This window comes from Protopterus annectens, chromosome 8.part0, assembly GCF_019279795.1.
Source record: "Protopterus annectens isolate FY-2018-M chromosome 8.part0, PAN1.0, whole genome shotgun sequence".
NCBI classification, from domain to species: Eukaryota; Metazoa; Chordata; order Ceratodontiformes; family Protopteridae; genus Protopterus; species Protopterus annectens.
The window spans coordinates 385,043,254-385,054,654 of NC_056741.1; the positions used below are offsets into that span (position 1 = coordinate 385,043,254).

The 11,401-nt window shown below is 38.5% G+C and overlaps 1 protein-coding gene across 1 annotated transcript in view; it reads right to left on the reverse strand.

The window, feature by feature from the left end:
- The window catches only part of LOC122808237 (DBH-like monooxygenase protein 2 homolog), a 107,989-nt gene extending 104,870 nt beyond the window's left edge, over positions 1 to 3,119 (reverse strand). Inside the window, exon 1 of the mRNA XM_044079199.1 lies at positions 2,824 to 3,119. Coding sequence (XP_043935134.1) covers positions 2,824 to 3,090 — 267 coding nt within the window. The 5' untranslated portion in view covers positions 3,091 to 3,119. The remainder of the gene's footprint in view (positions 1 to 2,823) is intronic.
- Positions 3,120 to 11,401: the final 8,282 nt, after the last annotated feature.

Genomic DNA, 11,401 nt, shown 5'->3' on the forward strand with positions numbered 1-11,401 from the left:
TTATTTCTTCTGGATATATCAGTCTAAGGCAGACTTTAAGACCCTTATACTCTTTTACCATCTGAAGTGCCTTCCTGTTTATAATCATGAGTTAGGAAAATTTGGGACTGCATACTACTATATGTAACTTGAGTACTTATTTGTTCGATATCCAGTAATTCACTCCTGATTGCTTGACAATGCCTGCACTCACAACTGACAGCCGCTTCACAAAAGTACTTTTTGCAAGGGAGCAAGTCCCACTGCACCATTGATATAGGAGCTCTGATTCCACACATCTCCTGAACTCTAAATATATTGTTCTAAGGTTGTGCAGTCTGTTGCACTTCAATACACAGTTAAACATTCAGCTGTGATAAATGATCTGTGAACAGCTGAACACTGACCAAGTAAAAGACTTGGCATACATCTGAATTCCATTGTTTCATAGGATCATAGGAGGTTATTAGGCTATTTGCCCTGAGACCCTTATAAGCTTAGCCAAGAGTTTAGCCCATATTTACACAAGTCACCACCCAATGCCCCTGTCTAGGAGGGACATGGGTGGAATCCCAGGGGTGTATTTTCTGTTTCCCATCCAGTTATCTAGGTTGCTCTTAAAAAGGGGTAAATAGGTACTCTGCTTGACATGGAGAGGGAGTCTATTCCACAGATGGGAGAGTCTCTGGGACACAAACCTGTCCCACCAACAGGTCCTGTTGATGTCAGAGACCAGGCTGAGGCTGCGTGTCTGAGTTACTTGAGTGGAGCTTGACTTGCGGATATGCAGCAGTCCCATCAAGGTGGGGTCCATGATCGCCTTGCATGACAGACATAGAGGTCACCTCTGAGGAGTCTGTATGAAACTGAGTAGAGGGATAGGGCTTTTAGCCTATCTGTGTATGGTAGATGTTTGAGACCCTGGATTCTCCTGGTGAGGAACCTGTGTGGTCTCTCCAGCTGCTGCATATGCTTTGCGAGGTACATGCCGAAAGGGGCATTATACTCAATAATGGGCCTTATAAGGGAAGAATATGGGGATGTTATCACTTCCTTGTCCCTGGATGAGATACCCTTACATTGTATGATGTCTGGTGTCCTGTCTTCCTTAAATGCAGCAACACTAGGTCTTTGCTGTGAAAAATAGAGAATCTAATAAGAAAAGAGCAAGGTTTGGATTAAAAATGCAAATTGTTTGCAAGCAAACTCTCTGCTCTTTCTACTGATGTGTTTCAAAAATTGCTTTCCTTTACGGTTTTGAGCAGGTGATAAGCAAGTCTAATCAGATGAAGAATCATCAAGTTCTTCAGGATATTCAAAAAATAGATATCGTATTCCAGATGTGTTTTCTGCATCTGCCACTCAGTCCTCTAATCCACAGCAAATATGAAGCAGTTAAACCTTCTGCCACTCCAATGAACTTATGTGGACAGGACCACTATCAATGTACTTAAGTAATTAAGTTGTTTCTATGTCATTTCCCCTACCTTTTCATACTTCTGCACCTTGTCAGTTATTTCTAGCTGCAGTTATTTTATTACTTTTTAGTCTAGGTGTGTGTAACTTTATTGATTTACCCTGTAGCTATTGCAAACAGGTCACCTAGAAATTTATTGACCTCTGCTAAGCTGGGCACATAGCCTAGCCTCTTGTTACAAGAGCAATTGATATCCAGCTGAAGAGATTGTTGTTACAAGCTTTGCTTTTTCTGGCCATTTATTGTGGCTTAACACTTCAGTATCTTAATAACTTGCTGACAGTGAATTGATGACTTGAGAGTCTGTTTTTATCAGTGCTTTCCTCAGCTAGCATTAGAGCTCCCACTAGATGCATGCAGTCTAGTTAGGTATAAAGCTAAACTGTTTTTTCACATTTTTAACAAATGGATGAAGCAACCTTAGAAGAAAAGATGAAAATGAAGTACCATGACAATACAAAAGTAGCTCAGCATGAAGTTATTTACAACGATGGTGCCATTTCTTATATGAGTCCAGCTTCCTGAAAATTGTTTCAGTCCTTTATTACTGAACAAAGCTGTGATCACAAAGACGTAAACATTAGAATGTGAACAGCATTCAAAAATACATTGTTGCAGAGGTCAAGCTGCCTCCTACACCCCCTAAAATGGGGGTACCCACACACACCCTATTAATATGCACTTTTAAGACTGCCCCATCTCAGGGAAAGTATGAATACCCAGCACATTGCAATCTCAAGCTTTAATGCAAAAATACCAGCAGTTGCACAGTAATGTTCATTCATGCAGGAGTCAATCATTAGTGTGTCAAACTACTTAATATAATTAAATGCGAGGTCACTCTGTCTCAGAGGAAAGGAGAAAGTCCCTTTTAATGATTTTTCCTCAGCAGTTTTCTGTTAGCCAACATCACTATTTTGTTATTTTCATCTGTTTTGCTTGTGAGAGAACGACCTACCATTGCTTGCGATGGGTACAACATAAATCTACAATTATCATGTTGTTTATATGAGCCTATCTGTAGCAAAGCAGTAAAACAACACGATAATGTCAATTCGGTGAATAAATGAAGTTATATATTTTAAACTCCTTTCTAATATATCTAATGTATAATACAACAGGAAGTTGTTGCAGATATTTTGCACTTTTTTATCAGATTTCTTGTTAGGTGTTCTTTCACTAACAAAGTTAGGATAAAGGTTTTGATTATAATCATGATGTGAGACTGAACATACATTAAAACAAGTGAACAACAATTAGACAAATTCCCTGAAAATAGTTTCACTCCTTTGTTATTAACTATCAAAGCTGTGATCACAAAGAAACAAACTCATTTGAACATGAATGACATTCAGTGAAAAACTCACAAAGAAATACGTGCTGTTGTCTTCTTCAACTCCTCCAATGACCATATCAGACTTATTCTTTGTACCGCTCCTGCTCAGACCAAGTCCAATCCATCCAGTGGTGTTGATTTTCAGTTCCATGGTTATCTCATCAGTAGTGTTTTTAAGGTCCCAGCTTAGAAGAACTTCCCCATTCTTGTCGAGGTACTGGGAGAAACGAAGGTTCACCTGTTCACACCTGACTCGACACAGCATGAGCAGACAAGCAAAGATATATTTTACTGTCATTCTGTTACCTAAGAAACTGAACTGTGCTGTTCTCTTTCTTCTCTCCTCTCTTATGAGGCAAGTTATACTGCAGATTAAACCTTTTGTTCCTAGCAACACATCCCATAAAAAGAAATAAAAAAGGTGTTAACCTTAGTTTAACTCATCAGAGAAATGGGCAGTTCTCAGAAAGGGACTCAATTCCTTAACAAGTGGTCACGTAACAACTATTCTAAATTATGAAATCCAACCTCCACATGCACATTAAACAAAGACACACACACACACACACACACACACACACACACACACACACACACACACACACACACACACACACAAAACATATTGTATGACAGCAGAGAATATTTCATAGAAATTAATTTGTTCTTTTTAACCAAGAAAAATGTTACTTAGCAACCTTGCTGACTATTGTTCAGCTATTATATATTTATTTTATATTGCTTCTAATAATACTGTTTATATGATAGTGCAAGTGACTGTGTCTACAATGAAATATCTTTACTTTCACTTTGCTTACATATTATTAAGTGAAAGCTGGGGAAACAGAAACGTGTTATATTAAAACATTTGTAGAAACTTTATTTTTTCAGTACAACAGATTTAATGTCTTACCAATCTCAGATGCAGGTTATCTAAGCAATGTGTATGTTTACAAATATGGAAAGTTCACCTGAAGTGTGTGTAAGATATGGTATCAGAAGGTGAGGAACAATAGTATTTTTTGCAGTACAATAGACAGTCAATTATCTGAACATCAATTATCCAAAAAGTCAGTTATCTGAACACAACCTTCCAAAGTTTTTAGGTAGGAAAAATCATAAAGTCTGAATAAGTAAATGTTATATCTATTTGGTTGTGCATGTTTTTTGAGCTTGTAGCCTGCTCGTGTGTGAAAAAATATTCTTTATTTTCCACTGGAATCGCTGAATAGTTGAAAAATGTATTCCCTGCATGCAGAAAAACAAGATTTTAGAAGTTTTTTTTTATCTAGTTCAATGTATGTTTGATTAGCTGAACAGTTTGATTACCCAAACTATCCTAGGTCCCAATTAGTTCAATTAATTGACTTTCTACTGTAGTCAGTGAAAGAATATCTTACTTTTGTAAACTCTTAGAGAATATGACTTTAATAAAAAGTCCCCCCTCATAAAATTCCTGAACTAAGGCTTGTGGTGTGTTATTGCTCCCTTAATGTGAAAGTGGAACATGTCTAATGTCTGGATATACTGACTGCTGAAATGGAAAAATCACTTTTGTATACTTTTAGTAAATATTCTAAAATAAACTGAGAAGATTGTGTTGCTTCTAGTCAATATGATTCTGAATTTGCTGACTTCTTCACCTGTTAAGGGGCTTCCTGTAGTCAATTGCACAGGGTCTGATTGCTTCCACTTCTGTTTCCCCCACTGTGTGACTGAGTCAGTCATTTAACCAGACAGTGTTCCTTGAAAGGAACATTTTTGTCCAGTGGACTTACCTAATTAACAAATGGAGACAATAAATAAATAAATAAAAGGGATTGTCGTCAGTTGATTCATTTGCATACAAGTGGTAATAATACTTTGAGTCTGGTCTTATTTATTTATATTTGTTTTCCAAGGTGGAGCACTGATCTCCGTGGACATTTTTCAGACTCAGCCCAGGAGTGGTGTCTGATTAAGTGACTTGCTCAGAGTCGCCAAGTTAGTCCACTGCACCACTGGACACAGGGTTGGGAGGGTGGCCTAATGGTTAAGGTGTTTGCCTTACAAACACAAGGTACAGGGTTTGAGTCTCACAAGGGATAATTGGTTAGGCTTAAAATGGCTCGCAAGGGCAGTTAGCCTAGTACTAATCTATGAACCTATGAACATCTCATTAACAGCTCCTTAATCCTCTAAGCCAGCTTCCAGACAAAGATCTTAACTAACATAACAGCAAGAGTTGGTTACATAAAAGTAATAGAACTACTCGGGATTTCTGAACGTATTCTATTTGATATCTTGGCTTTCTGTGTGTGGTATATCTACTGACATTTATGATTACAAGTTGTTGTCCCCAAAAAAGGCTGATGCAACAGTAACAGCTGTGGACTGGAAAACCATTTTAGCATTTCGGAACAGTTAGTGGTTGATATATGCTGGAGTATCTATGTTTTTTTTTTCCTTTTAACAACTAATATATTGCAGACCTGTATGGAGGAATAAGAATTTAGATAAGCTCATAATGGGAAAAAAGAAAATCCTTCCTAGTATGTAAGAATAATTTAACAAGAGTTAATAACTCAAGATTAAACTGTACTAGCAAGAGGTTGAAAAAGTCAATTAATTACTATAAATCACAGTATGAATTTAGACTAGCTTTTCATTATAATAACAAGAGCCCCTTCATTAAGAAATTCCCTGGAGATTACTCTATCAGAAATACTGTGTGAGCAAATTGGTGTAACTAAGGAAATGATGCTTTTGAGCTGGGATACAGGATTTGAATTGAATAGAAATAGTAAGGCCATGCTGAGTTTAATTCTGTTGGCTGCCAAAAAAGCAATTACTAGAAAATGGAAATCAAAGTCTAAATCAACTGTAGTGCAAGTAGTGAATATAGTAACAGAGATAAAACAACTGGAAGTGGGAATTTCAGAAAAGGGTAGGTGTAAATTACATAGAAAAATGGGAATTGTGTGAACAACACTTGCGTTTTGGAGGAACAATGAAGTTTAAGGGAAGGCAGGAATTGAATGAGCTTTGTAATGTTTGACTGACAATGAATGGATAGATTATAAGTGATATATAATGTTTGCAAATGAAAATATGTCATTATGGTTTGTTTTCATTTATATAAATGTATGATTGCCAATGCCATAAGTAATAATTTAATAAAGATGTTTCTTGTTTAAAAAAAAAAAACATTCCTTCATTAAATATGAAAATTCTAAAACGGGGTCCATTAATGCTCTTGGCCTTTTAAAATTCAATAACAATGTTGTTGCTTCACTGAAGATTATGGCACAGATTTTTTGTTATTATTTTGTACAGTCACTCTCCTAACAGGTAACATAAGTTAGTTATTGTCACCAAATCTAAGCAGTATCCAGATATTGATAGCATATTAAAGTCCTTAAACAGGTAAAGCCATCTTGCAGCTTACCAGGTTACATGATTAATAGTTATATATTATTTATTACCTTTTATTTACCAGGATGGTCTAACTGGGTACTCAGGCCCATTTTCCATGGAAACTATGGGGAATCTTCATTACAGTTACAAAGATTACACAAATTACAAAGAATTTGCAGAGAAAAAAATAATCATTTTCTTAACAGTAGTAATGGTATTTTAGAATCATCCAATGGGTAATACAGTCAAGACATAGGTTAATACAATTTGATTTCTGTAGGTGTGTTATACAATAATGAACAGGTTGCATTTACATATATAACAATATACAAATTTAATTTACAAAGGAACGATGAAAAGCAGTATACAGTTATAAATCGAGATAGGATTTATTTACATTTAAAGGATAGAGTAGGAGAGCTGTAAAGGTAGGGATTGGTGATAGTTTGAGATCTGAGAGAGAGACAGAGAATCTGTCAGGGTGTGAACAAGAACAGAGCCAGGAGGAGTCTAGGTGCTCTTTTAGGTTGTGCTTAAAGCTAGATGTGCAGCTGTCCTGTTTTCATGGGATAGACAGGAAGTTCCAATGTCTGGTGACATATGATGAGTATAGTGAGTCTATAGCTGTATTACATGATTTGGAAGTTATTAGTTGGCTCTGATTACCTGAGTGAAGGCAATGTGGTGGCGAGTTGTGAATGAGATGATTTGTAGAGGCTATTTCGTTAATGCATGCCCTGATTCATTTAGTAGGATAGCTTGAATGTTGGCTAATATGGGTGATGCACAGAGACGGAAGGGGAGAAGGTAGGATGATGTTGAGCATTTTCTTGATGAATCTGTGAGATCGGGTTTGTTTCTGTAGAGGAGGAACTATTTTTAATGAGTTTTCCTGATTGCCTGGGTGATATGCAGGTTACAGTTTAGGTTACTGTCTATTATGACTCCTAGTAGTTTTGTATTTTTTACAGTTTCTATGGTGGTGGTGTTTGCTGAAGTAATATTAAGGGGTGTACATGTTGTTGAAAGAGATCTGGGTGTGAAAAGCTTTTTTTTTTTTTTTTTTTTTTTCCATTTAGGATTAGTTGATGAGTCTTTAGCCATAATTCTATGGAAGTGAAGGAGTTTTGAGTCATTTGTAGAAGTAGTGGAAGGACTGAGATTGAGGAAATGGTGGTATCATTGGCATATTGTACTATGGTGGCAGATTTTCTGGCTTTGTGCAGGTTATTTGTGAAAATATTGAAAAGTATTGGACCTAAAACTGACCCATGTGGTACACCAATGGAATCAGGAAAGAAGGGGGTAGGTCCTGATTCCATTTTATGGCATGTTGTCTGTTGGAGAGATAGCTACAAAACCTTCTAAGAGCTGAATGAGGCAATGATAGGGAATGTAGTTCATTGATCAGGAGTTGGTGGGATACTCTTTTAAATGCTGTTGACAGAGTCAGGAACAGGGAGGATATCAGGTTACCATTGTTTATGTCGGTATTTGTGGTTTCTGAGAAACTAAGCAGAGCTGTAGTTGTGTTGCAGTGTGGTTGAAAGCCAAATGCTGAGAGAAGAAAGGAGCCACTTTTGAGATTTTAAGTATTTTCTTCTGATTTTTTGTTTAGAATTACTGCTTTGCTGCCTACTTTTTGGCATTTTCTGGCTTGCTAAAGTTTATATCTGTATTAGAAACAGTATTTAGAACACATCTAGAGCCTGTTTACTGCATTTTCTGTGTTGCACTTAATTTAAAATAGTTTTTTTTTCTCTTAAAATTGCATTTTACCTGACTTTGGCCTAGCACTCAAGTGTGGGGTTATTTATTGCACTGCTGTGAATAATTTGCTACTTGTGTATCTCTGCTACCTTTAAACTATAACAAAAAAAGAAAAAAACAAAAAAATCTTGCTTTTTTCCCACTTTCTGGAATTTAAAAAAGTTCAGTTACAGATTTGCTGTTCTGAACTGTTTGTAAGTTTCTTGGAGGCCAGTGCTTGCTTGGGCTAAAGGGAAGTCTCTGTGTTCACCAGCGGCAGTGGTTAACACTGAGCAGCCTGCCTGTCCCTGTAGGAGTGGTTACTGCCTAGAAGCTGCAGTTTTATTGGCCATTTTGGGTCAATTCTAAACTCCTTGATCTCTCTCTCTTAAAACCCTGCTGCCTCGTGGTTTTGGCATCTTTCCAGGCTTGTTAGTTGCTGCTGAAGCACCTACCAAGGGGAGAAAACACTGAGAGAAGAAAGGAGCCACTCTTGAGATTTTAAGTATTTTCTTCTGATTTTTTGTTTAGAATTACTGCTTTGCCGCCTACTTTGTGGCGTTTTCTGGCTTGCTAAAGTTTATATCTGTATTAGAAACAGTATTTAGAACACATATAGAGCCTGTTTACTGCATTTTCTGTGTTGCACTTAATTTAAAATCGTTTTTTTTTCTCTTAAAATTGCATTTTACCTGACTTTGGCCTAGCACTCAAGTGTGGGGTCATTTATTGCACTGTTGTGAATATTTTGCTACTTGTGTATCTCTGCTACCTTTAAACTAAAACAAAAAAAGAAAAAACAAAAAAATCTTGCTTTTTTCCCACTTTCTGAAATTTAAAAAAGTTCAGTTACAGGTTTGCTGTTCTGAACTGTTTGTAAGTTTCTTGGAGGCCAGTGCTTGCTTGGGCTAAAGGGAAGTCTCTGTGTTCACCAGTGGCAGTGGTTAACACTGAGCAGCCTGCCTGTTCCTGTAGGAGTGGTTACTGCCTAGAAGCTGTAGTTTTATTGGCCATTTTGGGTCAATTCTAAACACCTTGATCTCTCTCTCTCTTAAAACTCTGCAACTCTCTTTTTGCGCAGTCTTGCACACAGAGCAGCTTCGGGCAGCGTCACTTAAACAGGTTTAAACTATTCCCAGCTCCACAAAGGAGCTGTTCACTTTTTCCCTTAGAACTGCTCTAAATCTCTAATTAAGCACTCTATTTTCATTTTAAAGCCCTGCACTTGCTCGTATAAGTAATCTCATAGGTAAACACAAACTAAAGCACTACATCCTCTTATACACCTTCTAAGCACTTGCTACCTATTGGTTCTTTCTGATCAGTCAATAAGTAGTTCCCTATATTATTCAGGCATGTCCAAAGGTCAGTTTCGAGTTTACTCTCCAGTCCAGCTGGTGAATCTGGGAATCTTGAGGCAATGTTACAACTGCCTTATGTATACAGACCACCCTCTCCTCCTCCCAACAAGCTCAAATATATGTGAGAGATGCAACTATATAGCCAAATTGGAGGTTAAGCTCTCTCAACCCAGTACTGGCACAGCCTGTCAGGAGGAGAAGGTAACCACACACACCACAAATCCAGTCTCACATACACCTATTGCATCAGTAAACCAAACACATAAACACACAAAAACATACTCGGAGGCTCTAAATAAAAATCTGCCTAAGCAACAGGGACCTCCAAAGCAGATATCCAAGCAACACCTACCACGAAACAATATCCACGTAGCACATAGCTCACAAAGTCAGTGTGCCACACAGTCACAGCCCTTAAGGCTAAACAACACACCTAATACACTTGTAATAGGTGACTCTATTGTCAGACACACTGACGTCCCACTCATCAGGCTGAACAAGGAGAAGGTTACTGTAAGCTGCCTGTCAGGTGCCAGGATCCACCACATAACATAAGCACTCAGGTCACTCCAAAGCAAGTACAAATATGACTCCGTCATTGTCCATGCTGGTGTGAATGACCTGAGACGTACCTCCCTGGACTACATGAAAAAAGACGTACAGGAGCTCTTTGATCATGTAGCCCAGGCCGGTATGACCCTGACCTTGAGTAGCATCTTACCCTCACCAAGAATGATGCTCAGTATAAAGACAAAATGATCAATTTTAACAATTGGCTAAAGTATTGGTGTCATTCTTTGCTAGGGACGGCTTGCACCTGTCACCCCTGGGTTTTTGAATAATGGCAAAGGCTCTTGCCTCCCCCATAGTGCCTTTTTTAGGCAAGGCTGAAAAGGCAAACCCACCACCATAGACAACACAAAGAAAAAAAAAAACTAAGGGTAATGCTGCTCAATGCCAGAAGTCTAAACCTCAAGATGCATGCACTCGAGACTCTCTTCAGTATGGAGAATATCGATATCTGTGCAGTAACAGAAACCTGGTTCAAGGCTCCCGAGAGCACCCCAGCACTAACAGGTTATACTTCATACCATGCTTTCCGGCCCCAAAACTCGGACCGAACCACAAAAGGAGAGGGAGTATCCATATTTATCAAAGATACCCACACCTCCAGGTTAGTGGCACTGCACGAAACATCGGTGACCATCCATGTGCAACTAACAGTGGGAAAAACTGCCTTTCAGTTTGTAGCCTGCTACAGACCACCCTCCCAAACACAGGAACCTCACTCGGCTTTCCTGAGAACACTGGAGAATATGAAGGTCTCTCAAAACACTATTATATTGGATGACTTCAACTACCCAAACATCGATTGGGAAAACTACTCAAGCCCAAACACCCTCGCCTAACGGTCCCTAGAATTTATAAACTAAAATGCTATGGAACAACTGGTCACCACTCCCACAAGAGGGGAAAACATATTGGATCTGGTCATCACCAACATGGGATCTCTATGTTCCACACCAGAGGTATACCCCTCATTGGTAAGATCAGACCATAAACAAATCTCAGTGGACATCCATATTCCATCCCCACCCCTAGCCAAGGATACCACGGTGAAGAACTTCTCAAAAGCAAACTTCATACTTCTCAAAACTGAGGTGGAATCCTTCAAAGCCCCCGGGCCAGTGGAAAATATGGCCCAAAATGCAGAATCCTTTACAAAAGCATTCTATGGACACCTACAGGAATGCATGGAGCATGCTATCCCAAATAAAACCAGGACTCACTCCTCCAGAGGCAGGAGACCTGTCTGGTGGACCCCGGCCATAAATAAGCTATAAAACAGAAGGAGAAAGCTACTACATGACATTGCAAAATCCCAAAAAGGGAAGGCGTCACTGATCAGTACTAGCAAGAAACTACGATCCCTCATAAAATCATCCAAGGCCAGCTTCAAAAGAAAAATTGCACAAGACACTAAAGATAATCACAAGGCCTTCTTTAGTTATGTCAGCAACCTGGGAGGCAACTCCCAGATATGCTCTGAGTTAGTGCAAAATGACAAAAAATACACTGAACCCACAGACATTGCCAACATCC